General features: G+C 49.1%; 1 protein-coding gene across 1 annotated transcript; it reads left to right on the top strand.

The window, feature by feature from the left end:
- The first annotated feature begins 11,931 nt into the window (after positions 1-11,931).
- On the top strand, positions 11,932-13,704 carry SIVA1 (SIVA1 apoptosis inducing factor). Its single transcript, XM_056347442.1, has 4 exons — positions 11,932-12,091; positions 12,228-12,416; positions 12,803-12,959; positions 13,475-13,704. The coding sequence occupies exons 1-4, from the start codon at positions 11,974-11,976 to the stop codon at positions 13,530-13,532; spliced, it is 522 nt and encodes a 173-aa protein (XP_056203417.1). The 5' UTR covers positions 11,932-11,973; the 3' UTR covers positions 13,533-13,704.
- The last annotated feature ends 418 nt before the right edge of the window (positions 13,705-14,122 follow it).

Genomic DNA, 14,122 nt, shown 5'->3' with positions numbered 1-14,122 from the left:
TCCAGCGTGGCTGACAACAAATGGCAAAGACCTTGATAAGCTTCAGAGCTGGGCAACAGAAAGCTCATGATGCTCAGGAAGAAGCTCAGGGTTCCCTGTGTCTCAGGACAGCCTGGGAGGCACCTGGCTGAGGAGCAGCTCTGCTAAAAAGGACCTGAGGTTTACAGCAGAGGCCAGGGTGACTATAAGCCAGTGATGCTCTTGCATCTTGAATAAAGCAGATGGCCTACAGGGCTATGCCAGGAGATGGAGGGAGGTTATTTCCCATTACTCATGTTGGTGGTGAGTACCACTGATTCGTGCTAAATGTCCACTGGCACCCGTTGTAATAGCATGTTTTGTGTCCTTAGTAAATGGGTGAAAAAGAAAAGGAGAACTGGGGAGAAGATCCTTGTTGCAAGAATCACCCTTGCCATAGGTAAGCTACAGTCCCATGGCATAGTGACATGCACATCGGTGCTACAGTTACAACTTCACTGCTTAGTTAGCATCATATAGCGTCAAAACCAGGCGATTCATGTATTTTGAACTTTGTGTTTTGTACTCCAGTTTCCTTCTGCTTCAGTTTTTCCAGCCATTGAGGCTGTGCCCTTGCGGTGGCTTCATCCTGCTCTGCCACGACTGTTATCACGGTTCCACGCTTTGGTTTGCACTATGTAGTAGTGTACCCAGCATGGAAACTGGGTTCCTTTCTCATGAAATTGAACAAGAGATGCTCTCCAGCAGTGCCCCCACTATGTTCCAGATGCCAATCAGAGTTCAGTCCATGGGACTGGACAAGAGCTGGGCAGAAGCAACTTTCCGCGTACAATGTGGATATTGGGTCCTGGGCACCAACTGCTTTGCGTATTTGGTCCTGTAGTGCTGCACTGCTTGCTAATACACAGGTTTTGAACGTCAGCCACTCAGTCTTCCCTTATCCAGCTCTCTGTTCACTTTATACTAATCCCTAACTAGTAACTAATTATTCCATGTGTGGTTCTATATCAAATGCTTAGTGAAGTCTATTAAATAGATTATAACAACTCCATTTCCTTTGTTTATAAAATCAGCTATTATCCAAGCTACTTGGGGCTCATTATTTTTAAGTCCATTTTGCATTTACCTCCATTTTTTGTAGTGAGCCTTTCCTCAAAAACATTGCTGAAGTCTTGCAAACTACTTCATCTAGACCAGGGGTCCTCAAACTTTTTAACCAGGGGGCCGGCATGCGGATGAAGTGGCAGGCAGTCATCTGTGGCTGCTTAGTTCCCCCCCCCCTCCCAACCCCTGGCAGGCTGGGGGGGGTGGTGTGTGTCTGTAAATACCGGGGCCAGATTGAGGACCCTGGGGGGCCGTATCCAGCCCGTGGGCTGTAGTTTGAGGACCCCTGATCTAGACTATTAACTCTCTGCTTGTCAACAAATGTTTTTCAGTGCCTCCTTTAAAAGTACTAATTTTTCAGTTCTCAGATAACACCACTCACAAACTGAATGGTTTTTAGAAGCATTTCTTCCTGCCCTGCAATTGTATAGAGCCATTATTTCAGGATTCAGGAATGCAATTTATATCTGTACCAGTGGGGCCATAATCATGTCCATGTGAGATAAAATGTAGTTCGAAGGCATTTACTGAGTAAGTTTATAAAAGGTTTGCCTTGCCATTCTGAAACAGCATTAAGTTTCTATCTATAGCTTGTAAAGAAGATTACTGGAAAAGGTAACTAAGAGATCAAACCCATTTCCTGAGGATTTGGTCCACTGATTTTAAGTAGATATATATGCTGCATAAAAAGTAAGAATATACCTTCAGGGATCTCTTCTTGCCTATATTGGATACTGAAATAAACAGGGGGCTGGGCAAAAAAGCAGCTCCAGCTTTGCCAGAAGAACTGAAGTTGGAATAAAACAGCAGCAAGCTCGTGTGCTGGGTGCTGTACTTGGCCAAAAGAATGACCAGTGTCTGGGACGGACGCTTGAGGGCTGTGAATTTTGAAGAGCTAGGAGAAATGTCGGGCTACTCTCCTCCGTTTCTCAGTCACTTATTCAGTGCCCATGGTACACTTCTGTATTTGCCTCAGTTTCAGTGGTGATCTATTGGTGTATATATAGGTAGTCCTTCCTGGAGTTCAGGTAGTGATAAAGAATCAGTATTAGAAACACAAGCAATACTGAACATCTTGAGCATCAGTCTGAAAGTCTTCCAAATCTTGCAGATAGGAACAATACAGTAGAAGAAGATACAATTGGTCGCACCAATACCTTCTCTGAAATTTTCATGCAGGAAAAAAAAAAAGGATTTTTTTAAAAGAAAAAAGGTGAACGCAGTCTTGCTGGAGGCTTGTAGCCAGCAGTGTTCCCCAGGGCTCAGTGCTGGGTCCAGTCCTGTTCAACTTACCAGTGACCTGGATGAAGGGACAGTGTGTGCCCTCAGCAAGTTTGCTGATGGTACAGAAGGAGGAGGAGCGGCTGACACACCAGAAGCCTTTTACCATTTAGCGAGACCTGGACTGGCTGGAGAGCTGTGCAGAGAGGAACCTAATGAAGTTCAACAAAGGCCCTGCACCTGAGGAGGGACAGCCCCAGGCACCAGCACAGCCTGGGGCTGAGCTGCTGGAAGGCAGCTCTGCAGAGAAGGACTTGGGAGTTCTGGTGGACAGCAAGTTGTCCATGGGCCAGCAGTGTGCCAGGGTGGCCAAGGGGCCAGTGGGATCCTGGGGTGTGTTAGGAGTGTGGCCTGCCCCTCTGCTCTGCCCTGGTGAGGCCACCTGGAGTGCAGTGTCCAGTGCTGGGCTCCCCAGTTCAAGAGAGACAGGGAGCTACTGGAAGGGGTCCAGCAGAGGCTACACAGTTGCTGAGGGCACTGGAGCATCTCCCTTGTGAGGAAAGGCTGGGGGAGCTGGGGCTGTTTAGCCTGGAGAAGAGATGACTAAGAGGGGACCTTACCAATGTGTACAAGTATCTTTGGGGCAGGTGCCAGGAGGATGAGGCCAGGCCCTTCAGTGGTGCCCAGTGACAGGGCAAGGGGCAATGGGCACAGACTGGAACCCAGGCAGTTCCACCTGAGTATGAGGAAGAACTTCTTCACCTGGAGGGTGACTGAGCACTGGCACAGGCTGCCCAGAGAGGCTGCGGGGTCTCCTTCTCTGGAGATGTTCAAAACCCACCTGGATGCAACTGTGCAACCTGCTGTAGGTGACCCTGCTTTAGCAGGGGGTTGGGCTGGGATCTCCAGGGGTCCCTTCCAACCCTGACCATTCTGGGATTGTGTGATATACATGGCAGGAACATACTGAGTGTAAATATATAGAATAAGTTGTAATGCATATTCATGTACATCAAAAAGAGGTCGAGTGGAAGAAATAAAAGATGTTGGCTAATTAAGGCGTTACAAATGGGATAAGACATTTTGTCTATTAGAGATTGATTTGCACCAGACTACGTAATTAAAATACCAAAGCTGGTACTGATGGAAGCCTGAGCCTTACGCAAAATGTATTGATGATTTCCATCTAGGGGAAATATGCCAGCAGCACAAAAAAGGTCTCATTTTATTTATTGGCACTCTGAATGGTAGGCCTAGGACTGAACGTTACTTTTGTAGCTTCTATCGCAGCCCTCATGCAAACTGCTCAGCAAACAGCAAAGTGAATTAGTGCCTTCAAGACTTCCCAGTGTAAACAGATTCCAACCAAAAAGGCTGTACTAAGAAAATTTCCACATTATCCCAAGAGATGGGCCCTGTAGCTGCGGCATGCTATCCTGGCAGCATTCCGGGACTCACATTGACTCTCTGCAGCTTCTGTTTTCTGGACAGAGATTTTTTTTATCCAGGATTGACAATACAACCACACATACTTAAAATAAACACACTTTGTGGGCTGCTGCTGGGGAATTGTTTATTAGACATAGTGCAGAGAGGCAAGTTCTTCGCCAGCGTGTGCTGACATAGTCCCTTTGAGCTGGATGGATGTACCCTGAGTTGATGGATGTACCCTGAGTTATTCCGGCTAAGCAGCTGCTTTAGCGAGGGGGTAAAGGCAAGCGTGCAGGGCAACAGCATACAAAGCTGCCTCGAAGCAAGAGTTCACTTCCACAGCAAAATAACAAGACCAGGGCTGGCTGCAGCTGTAGTGTGGAGGGAGAAAGGTTTTGCCCAGCCCTTCCCATGCTGTGTGAGGGAGAGGATGTTCCATCTGCTGCGTAGGGCTGGTCGAAGGGCAGAGGTACTTGCAGCCTCTCCCAGGTAAATCCACATTGAATAATGGAATAGCACCGCTTGGACACAGATTTAAGTAATTCTTAGGACCACCACCAAGTATTAAATGAAAAATGTTGCCGGCAGAGAAAGAAACCGGAACATCGTGCACCATGTTAGGTCAGGAATGGCAGTTATCACTGTCAGAGCTTGATTTTCTTTTTTGTTGATACATTAAAATAATCTGGAAAGAGGCAAAATAAACAGAAACCGTGTGCAGCAGAAATGAAGGCACACAACTGGAAAGGCCAGGAACAACCATTATGAAAAAAACTTGGAGAAAGCAGCCTCTTTGTAAACCCTGGACGTTGTTGTCATCAGAACAGTGACAATCTTTGCAACAGCAAAACCAGTTTATAGTCTTGAGAGTGCCCTCTGGTGTAAGTGGGACCTTCGAGTGTTTTGATCTGTTGAGCAGAACTGGTGTAGCTCGTAGCTGGCAGAATAGTAACATGTCATGAAATTCAAGCACGCCATGCTAATTTAAGAGCAAGTACTGTGTGCCATGCCAAGGTGGCAGAACCCCGGCTTACTAGCAGCATACTTCAAGAGCCAGCCCTTAATCCTGCGCATCACTGGCTTATCAAACATTTTTTGATGCACGAACCAACTCATCAAGATGAGGACATGAACTCCATTGCTAACGAGTCATAGTAAAATGACATGCACTTGCAAATAGATAACATCTGAACTGGGTGTGTAGCACTTTGATCAGAGTTGTAAACAAGTCTGTTGAAGGCTGATGTGCTACCGTAGTATGCAAAAAGAAAACAGTATGGAAGAAAGGAAATGGCCCCAAGCTATTCTATTAAAAGCAGGTTTATTCAAGGAGTGTTTTTTAATCATCAAATCCGTATTGCAGAGCACAGAAAGGATTGTACAGTGGGACGGAGTGCATGGCCCATGGTGCTTTAGTCCTACCAGGATGTGTGTGCGTCCTGATACCAGCTTAACAGGGGCTGCACATGCACATCAGCTACTAGAATATGTATTCCACTTTAAAGAATTTCCAGAATATTCCTCTCAACGGTTTAGCATGAAAACATTAGAAAAGAATCAGCAAGTTGGCCAAAATTCACTCTTTTTATATCAGTACAAATTGAGAGGAATCATTAAGGAAGCTTCTTATTTAAAGTGGTGTAAGAGACAGAGTCCCACCTCTAGATGTTGTGTTTGGATTTCTTTCTAAATGGCCTAATAATTAAAGAATAGAATAAATGGGGAATTTTGACTACAAGCACGTGGAGAACCATAGGATGGGTTGGGCTGGGAGGACCTTAAAGACCTTAAAGACCTTAAAGACCTAATTCCATCCCCTGCCATGGGCAGGGACCACCCCCCCACCCCCCCCCCACCCCCCCGCCCCAGCCCAGGCTGCTCCCAGCCCCGTCCAGCTTTGCCTTGAGCTCTGCCAGGGATGGGGCACCCACAGCTGCTCTGGGCAGCCTGGGCCAGCGCCTCGCCGCCCTCACGGGGAAGAATTTCTTCTTCATATCTCATCTAAATCTACCCTTTTCTAGTTTAAAATCATTACCCCTTGTTCTGTTGCTACACAACCTTATTAAAAGCCCCCCCCAGCTTCCCTGTCGGCCCCTTTGGGCACTGGCAGGTGTTGTCAGGTCTCCCCCGGAGACTTCTCTTCTCCAGGCTGAACAGCCCCAACTCCCAGCCTGCTCCATAGCAGAGGGGCTCCAGCCCTCTGAGCATCTTCGTGGCCCTTCTTTGGACTGGCTCCAGCAGGTCCATGTCCTTATGCTGTGGACACAGTAGTTCAGGTGGGGTCTCACGAGAGCAGAGCGGGAGCATCAGCAACCTTGAGCTGCTGGTCACACTTCTTTTGATGCACCCCAGCATAAGTAAAGCTGGAGGGAAAGATAACGTGGTTTTAAGGCCCTTCCGATGCTTACGGGAATGTACTATTAGGCATTTGGAACACTTCAAAAGCTAATATAATCTCCTGGATTGCTATTTAGCTGCCACCTGTTCCTAAAATGGAACACTAACTTGTTACGGTAAATGGATAAAGGTTGCTTGCAAAACAAGGCACAGAGGGGAAGACAGGAGACTGATGAATATTTAGATTCATAAAGCCAATTTGGACATTGTGGATATGTGGTCTGACCCTGCCTAAAACAGAAGGCAGAATTCTCCTCAGTTTGCTCTTTTCCAAGCTTGTAAGTGCTTTTCCTTTCAAGAAACCCTGCAGTCTTGATTTGCAATGTCTGTGATTTACACTGTCTGTGACTTTTGTTCTAGTCTGCATGTTTATTTCTAACTGCAATTTGGAGTAGTTGGAAGCAGTGGTTGACAGGCAAACATTTATTATGATTTTCTTACAGATGGATCCGAAACAAAAATCTTAAAATCCAGAATTGCTTACTGGAGTATTTAAGATCTAAATCTACACATTTTATAGGCAAAGTCTATTGTAGTTCAGGTCTGGATGTGATATATTTACTAATATCGGTCTCAGTGCAAAAGGGATGCAATGCCAGTTCTTACAAAGGGGTCAGTGTGATCCTGAGGACTGTGTATTGGTGAACCTGAGGAAGCTTCTAGCAATTCAATGTATTTATAAGTACGCCGAGGAAGATGAGCAGTGAGGTATCATGTTTGCTGCTGCATTATTATTAAAAGTCAAATCCAAAAGCCAAGTAGGAAGAGCTACAGCTGTGTATTTTCAAGGCTGCGATGATACCAAACAGGCAATAAATTGACAGTATCAGTAAGTGTGCAGTACACGTGGGGGAAAAATAATCTCAGTTACATACTTAGAGTGATGGGTTCTGAATTAAGTGATTAGCACTCAGGGGGGTGATGCTGTGAACCATTTATGAATAGTTCCCTGAAAGCATCAGTTTGGTACTTCAGTAGTAATCAGAACGACAAATCAGATGTTAGGAATTACTAGGGAAGGGACCAAGAAGAAAACACCTTTAGATTTGTGCTGTCTGGGTGCACAGCATGCCCGCAGCAGGTGCGCTGGCCACCCAGCTTCAGGAAGGGCATTAGAGACTGTGAGAGGTATGGAAAAGGCTATCTGAGGCTGTCTGTGCCCTGCAGCCTGGGCATGCTGCGGGCACTCGGCCACCTCGTCCCCCACTGCCCTGAGCTCTTGAGTCACCTGGGGCTCCCTCCCTTCCTCCTCACCCACTCCAGGCACTCCCCAGAGCACTGGTGTGCGTTCGAGGCTTCCCGTGCCGTGCACCAGGACGTGGCATGGGCGATGTGGGGTGGGACACACTGCAAGGGAGTGCTTCATCATGGCAAAATATTTTGGCTTGAATAAAAGGTGAAGGCAGATGCTAGAGCAGATGTCTTTATGGTCACGGGTGTTACACAGAGAGTCAATAGGGAATGTTTATTCATTATTTTTTATACAACCAGACAAAGGCAACACCCAAGGAAATTAACAGGAGGCAAACTGAAAACAAACCTGATGAAGCATCTTTTTTAAAGTAATATATTGCTAAATTACAGACCTTGCTAGACAAAATAGAAAATTAAACATTGCTGATTTTGAGAAGGGGGCTGGACAAATTAATGAAGAGGTGGCCTACTGACAGCTATTGATCATTAAGATCCACATGGAAATTTTGGCTCAGAAAATCTCTGAACATTAAACTGCTAGAAGCAATGAAGGTTAACTATGGCCAGAGTCCTTTGGTGCCTGCCCTGACTTTCTTGAAGCACTGGTAGAACCAGAATATTAGGAAACACAGACCTAGCAATCACAGTCATTTTGGTCTTTATTTTGGTCTTTAAATCTGCTTACTGCAAATGGAAACTACTGAAAGAAATGAAATGCAATTTTTCTTTGTTCTGTAAGTGACAAAGCTATCAACCAGGCAATTTGTCTGTAATTTTCACAGAGGCACAGGAGAAGCAAAGTGGCAAGAAAAAGACTCATTTTTATTCCCTGCTTTTTTTTTTTCACAAACATGTTTTCAAGGATAAACCAGAATTTCACAATTTTTGTTAGTGGTTTGGGATTTGTTTGGGCTGCTTTTTTACATTCAGAAGCCGCATAACGTATCACACAATCCCATTAACTAACCTGGGAAATCATCAGCATTAATTTTCATGAATGCTCAGTGCCAGCAAGCTTTGCCAGACCAGATCTCAGCTTTCTTCTACTTCCAAATCACCGGTGCATCTTCCTCAAGGCTTACTGCTATGAAACTAATACTTAGAATCATTCTGTTGGATAACAAGTCAACAGACTGGCATACGAACCAGTTCCCTCCCTGCAGGATGCTAAGGCATGTTGGTAGAGACCAGACAGAATAATTTTCCTTCATAGCTTACAAATAGGAAATAGCTGATCAGTAACAGATGTTGTTAAGGTAGAGGGTTGCAAAGCAATTAAGAGATGTCACCACCTGAGACTGACTCAGATGGCTGCAACAGAAGATTTTGCATCTGCCCTGCAGTGGGGTAGTGGTGGCACATGTCAAATGTAATCAGCCTTCGGGGAAAGTGCCTTTAAACTTACCTGTTAGTGACAGCACCAGCAGCACCACTGCAGCACATGCTGCTCACTTTCAAATCTACTTCTGCGGTGGTCTGACCCAGGCTGGATGCCAGGTGCCCACCACAGCCGCTCCATCACTCCCCTTCTCAGCCAGGCAGGGGAGAGAAAATACAACAAAAGGCTCGTGGGTCACAATAGGGAGATCACTCAGCAATGGCTGCCATGGGCAAAACAGACTCGACTTGGGGAAAAATAGTTCAATTTACTACCATTCAAACCAGAAAAGCACCTTCCCCCCATCCCTCCCTTCTTCCCAGGCTTAACAATTCCCGATTTCTCTCCCTCCTCCCCCCGAGCAGCACAGGGGGATGGGGAATGGGGGTTACGGTCCGTTCATCACACGTTGTCTCTGCTGCTCCTTCCTCCTCACACTCTGCCTTGCTCCAGCGTGGGGTCCCTCCCATGGGAGACAGCCCTCTGTGAACCTCTCCAATGTGAGTCCTTCCCACGGGCTGTGGTTCTTCACACACTGCTCCAGGGTCGGTCCCTCCCATGGGGTGCAGTTCAGGAACAGACTGCTCCAGCCTGGGTCCCCTGTGGGGTCACAGGTCCTGCCCAAACCTGCTCCAGTGTGGGCTTCCCTTGGGTCACAGCCACCTTCAGGCACCCACCTGCTCTGGTGTGGGGTCATCCCTGGGCTGAAGGTGGGTATCTGCTCCACCACGAACCTGCCTGGGCTGCAGGTGGGTATCTGCTCCACCATGAACCTGCCTGGGCTGCAGGGGCACAGCCTGCCTCACCATGGGCTTCACCATGGGCTGCAGGGGAATCTGCTCTGGTGCCTGGAGCACTTTCTCCCCGTCCTTCTTTACTAACCAGGGTGTCTGCAGAGTGGTTGCTCTCACATTCACTCCTCTCGCCGGTGCAGTTTTGGTTTTTTTTTTCCTTAATAAGCTATCCCAGAGGCACTACCACGGTTGCTGTTAAACTTGGCCTTGGTGGGTGGCAGGTCCACCTTGGAGCCGGCTGGCATTGGCTTCATTGGATGTGGGGGAAGCTTCTGGCATCTTCTCACAGAAGCCACCGCTGTAGCCCCCAGCTACCAAAACCTTGCCATGTAAATCCAATACAATTTAACATTCTGAGATCAGCATTTCAGAACACTCCTTCAAAAGTAAAGCAACACTTTTAGCTTCTTTCTATTTCGTCAAGTTCTCAGACATTCAAGTTGCATCCACACTGATCCCATGCCAAGGAAATGAGTGATCTGCTTCCCTCTGTCCTGACAGGGCTCCATCTGAGTGGGATTACATTGTGATTCACCCATAATCCCCAAAGAGCTTCAGGGACATTGGAGTGTCTATCTAATGAATATTTACAAAGAAATTGCCTTAGAGAGAAAAAGAAGACTGAGAGTTTTCAATGTGCAGTGGAAAATTGCCGAACCTCTTTAAGCATTCATTTGTAAGTACATGCAGAAAAAGCCAAAGTAGGAATCTCTGTGGCTAGAGAAGGCATGGCAGGAGTTGGGCTTTGGAGGTTAGAGCTCAGAAGGGATTTCTGTGACTTACTGTGCATTACAACCATAGCTTCCACTCTGCAGACCACGAGGTTGGGCTGATCAGCTGTACAGAAAAAAAACAAAAAACAAAAACAAAAACAAAACAAAACAAAAAATCATATTAATCTGTATGAAATCAGTGTGTTGTACCTGCAAACTAGTAGCAGTTCAGTAGCTAGTGGGAATGTGGGTTTTGGTGTTCATTGATGAAAAAAATCGCTCCTATACTTGGTTGTGATTTTGTCCAGAATCCTAGTGTACATACAGGTGAAGGTCTGAATTCAGACACCTCCCTGGAAGAAATGCAGCTGTTTGCGAGTGATAACCTTCTTAAATGCTGCAAAACGTAGTACTGGCAACACCAACGCTTTGAAGATGTTTGCCCTGAGAAAAACAAAGTATTTTCAAAATATACATAGTAACTGGACTGCTACTTGGATTGAACATGGTGCTTTTAATACATGGAATGGTACATAGGCTGGTATAGACAGCTTAGCTATAAATAGCAAATTAATTGCAGTAATTCCCTGCCACAGGATGAAGTGGGAAGCCTGGGGGAGCTCTGTGGTTTACCTGGAACCGAGCGTCAGCCCTGAGGCCTCGCTGGGCACCTGCCCTGGCCTGGCCTGTGGCAGCAGCTCTGCAGCCTCCTTGCTGGCTGTTTTTTTTACAAAAAACCAAAGTGAATTCTTGCACTTTTGCACAGTTCTGTCGATCCTACAGCATTTAGACACCTAAAGCTTTGGCAGGTGGTTTCAGTTTGACGTGCGGAATTGACCCCCACAGCTGGAGGAGGGTTACGGGCAGGTGCGGTTATGGCGGCGCTGGGTGCAAGGGGGGTCGCTCCCCTGATTCAACAAGCAGCCGGGCGCTTACTAGACGAAGTCACCCATATACATAAGGTTTGCGAACGTTCAGAATCTCCTCCCTCTGGTGCCTCTTCCAGATGTACTTTTCACCTTCCTGGGCAGTTAGCTGAAGTTCCTGTTTATCTCTGCATACATGAGCGGCCTTTGTGGTTTAGTTTCTGTTATCTTAAACCATCAGCTGGCTAAAGGTGAGCCCTTCCATGCTGCCCACTCTAACCATTCCTTACTGCCCACGCTCACCCTGCCAAGCTAACACATGCCCGCTGGGCTGGTTTTAACCTCCATCAGCACGATCCCCGGGTGGGATCCACCCTCCTCGGGGTGGGGGCCGCTTGGGTAGGAGGTCGCTGATCTCCTCCTGCCACAGGAGCCAGAAGGCTCCTGATTTACATCCTTGTGGAGCTCATCTGCATCGGCACCAACTGCCCCTTCTGGAGGCGCCGTGCCGAGCTCCCGCCCCCCGCCCTGTTTCGCCGCTAACGTCCTTCTTACCCTGCTAACTGCTCCTGACCTCTGCCCGCAGCAGTTTTAGGGGTTTTCACTACGGTAAGTTCTAGGAAGCGCGGGGGGAGCCCGACCGCGAACGGAGCCGCAGCGGCTGCGGGAAGGAAGCCGGGGCGGGGAAAGCGGGTTGATGGGCATGCCCGGGCTCCGGGGCCGCGTTGCGCCGTCCCGCCCCGCGTGTACCCCGGCGGGAACAACCGAGCGGCCTCGGAGCGCCTCGGGCTGCTCGCCCCGCCCACCCCCCCGCGCGCCCCCGTGCCGCCCTGCCATTGGCCAGGCGCGGCGGTGACGCGGCGGGCGGCCCCGTGGGAGGCGGCGCCGGGCCCGCCATGCCGAAGCGCTCCTGCCCCTTCGGGGAGGGGGCCCCGCTGCAGCGGAAAACACGCGTGGGGCCGCGCGAGCTGAGCCGGGGCGTGCGCGGCGAGGAGCTGCGGCGGGAGGTCTGCGGTGAGGCGGGGCGCGGGGGGGCGGCGGGGCCGCTGCCGCACCGGGCCCGGGCCCCGGCCCCGCCTGCGGGCCGCCCCCGGGCCCGGCGGCGGTGGTGGGGGGCCGCCCGCCCCTAACTCGCCTCTCCCGCCCGCAGAGAGGACCCGGCGGCTGCTCTTCAGGGGCGCCCAGGCGTACATGGAGGGCCCCGCCGCCGGCGGCCCGGTCACCCGCTCGCCGGAGCCGGCTGAGGAGGCCCAGGGCGGCAGCGCGGGGCGCCGCTGGAGCGGGCAGCTCCTCATCGGCCCCGACGGGCGGCTGCTGAGGCGCTCGGCCGCCGCCAAGGGTGAGTGGCCCCGCGGGGGCGGGCGGCTGCTGTGTGGGCCGGGCAGCGCGGGCCGGGCCCCTGGTGCGCCGGGGGGGTGGAGGTGGTGGGTGTCTCTGTGTGTGGGCTGGGGGGGTGGGTCCCGCCCGGGGGGGTCCCTCCGTCCCTCCCTGGTTCCTCTCGCCGTGTTTGAAGGAAGCGGTAGGTCTGAGCTCCACCGGTCGCCGCAGAACCGCCGTGCGTGGCCGCTGGGGACTCTCCGTGGGCCTGACCCGCAGCACAGGAGCCACCGACACCGTCACGGCCGCGGCCCCGCCGCCCCCGGAGCTGCGCGCCCAGCCCGCGCCCCGCGCCGCTCCCGTTCGCCGCGCGGTACCGCGCCCCTTAACGGCTTCTTTTCCGAGCAGTCCCGCCCGTGGGAGCATCCCGAGCCTGTTCGTCCTGTGTGCGAGCTGCCGACGTGAAGGAGGCGTGCACGCAGTGCGACCGCTTCGTCTGCCCCAGCTGCAGCAGGCTCTGCAGCTGCTGCAACACCCTCACCTGCTCCTCGTGCTCCACCGTTGAGTAAGTGCCTTTTCAATGTTTGAACTTACTTTAACTGTATGTGCCCTGAAAATTGTCTGTAGCATACGAAGACCCAGCAGATAACTCGCTCATCCGTGTAAAAGACTTGAACTCTTCCCGTGGTGCTTTAGCAGCCGTAAAATGGTCTGAAACGCAGAAAATATAATGCCACGTGAAGCAGTCCAATCAATCTTAGTGCATGTCTAGCTTAGCTTCCCATGTAAATGTTCTAGGAGGCAAAAATTCCTTTTGCTTTCCTGCCAGCTATATTGTAAGCTGGCTAGTGATGAATGAATGCGCTCCCAAGCAGTAATCTTATGTTTTTGTAATCATTGTTAACGGTTCTATGCCCACAAAAATACGTTGAGTGTGCTGTGTGGGAATCCCATGGTTACAGTTGATAATGGAATAGGGTGGCATTCTTTGTTATGTTCCAGAAACAGCAGATGCACTGACTATTTCTTATGATTTGCTTTTCTTTCTCTCTTCCCTATTCCCCCCCCCCCTTCCCCCAGTTATGGTGATGTGGGAGAGCAAGTTCTCTGCAATGGTTGTTCAATATTTCAAGTCTGAAAGTTGATGAAATAGCCTTTATGGCTAAGATGTCTGTAAATTTCATGAAGTCTCCTCCTTACGGCTGGTCAATTAATTCTTCTAGCACATGAATTAATATGGAAGCTCTGTGTTTTATATCTTTATATTGTACTTTTTAATATTGTAGCTAAATAAACATTTATATTTTGAAGATTTTTATATTATTTTGAGTCAACTTTCTCCTTTTCCCTAGTTGTGATATATGCGTATCTGGAAAGGGCCACTTTATGCTCTTACCTGGTGTTCCTTATGTAGTAAAAAATTCAAAATACTCATCCAGTGTCTTTCCACTTGTTCATGTTAGGACACACTTTTCTGTGTTATATAAATTAGTTGTTCCTTGTGTGCTTTCAGGTGAGTGTAAATCTATTCTGGACACGCAACATTTTGGATTTGCTGATTTCTGGTTAGATTTTTTTAAACTGTCACAAACATCTCATGATTACTGACAGCTTGAATGGTTTTAATTGTTCTTTCCATGGCAACTTTGATAAAAGAACGGTACACCAGCTTGGAGCAAGAAAGCTTTTCTCAGTAGTTAAGTATCAAAGACAATTTTCTTGTACCCT

This window comes from Falco biarmicus, chromosome 7, assembly GCF_023638135.1.
Source record: "Falco biarmicus isolate bFalBia1 chromosome 7, bFalBia1.pri, whole genome shotgun sequence".
Lineage (NCBI taxonomy): Eukaryota > Metazoa > Chordata > Aves > Falconiformes > Falconidae > Falco > Falco biarmicus.
The sequence above is the reverse complement of the archived record's forward strand: the minus strand, read 5'-3'. Positions and strand labels throughout refer to the sequence as shown.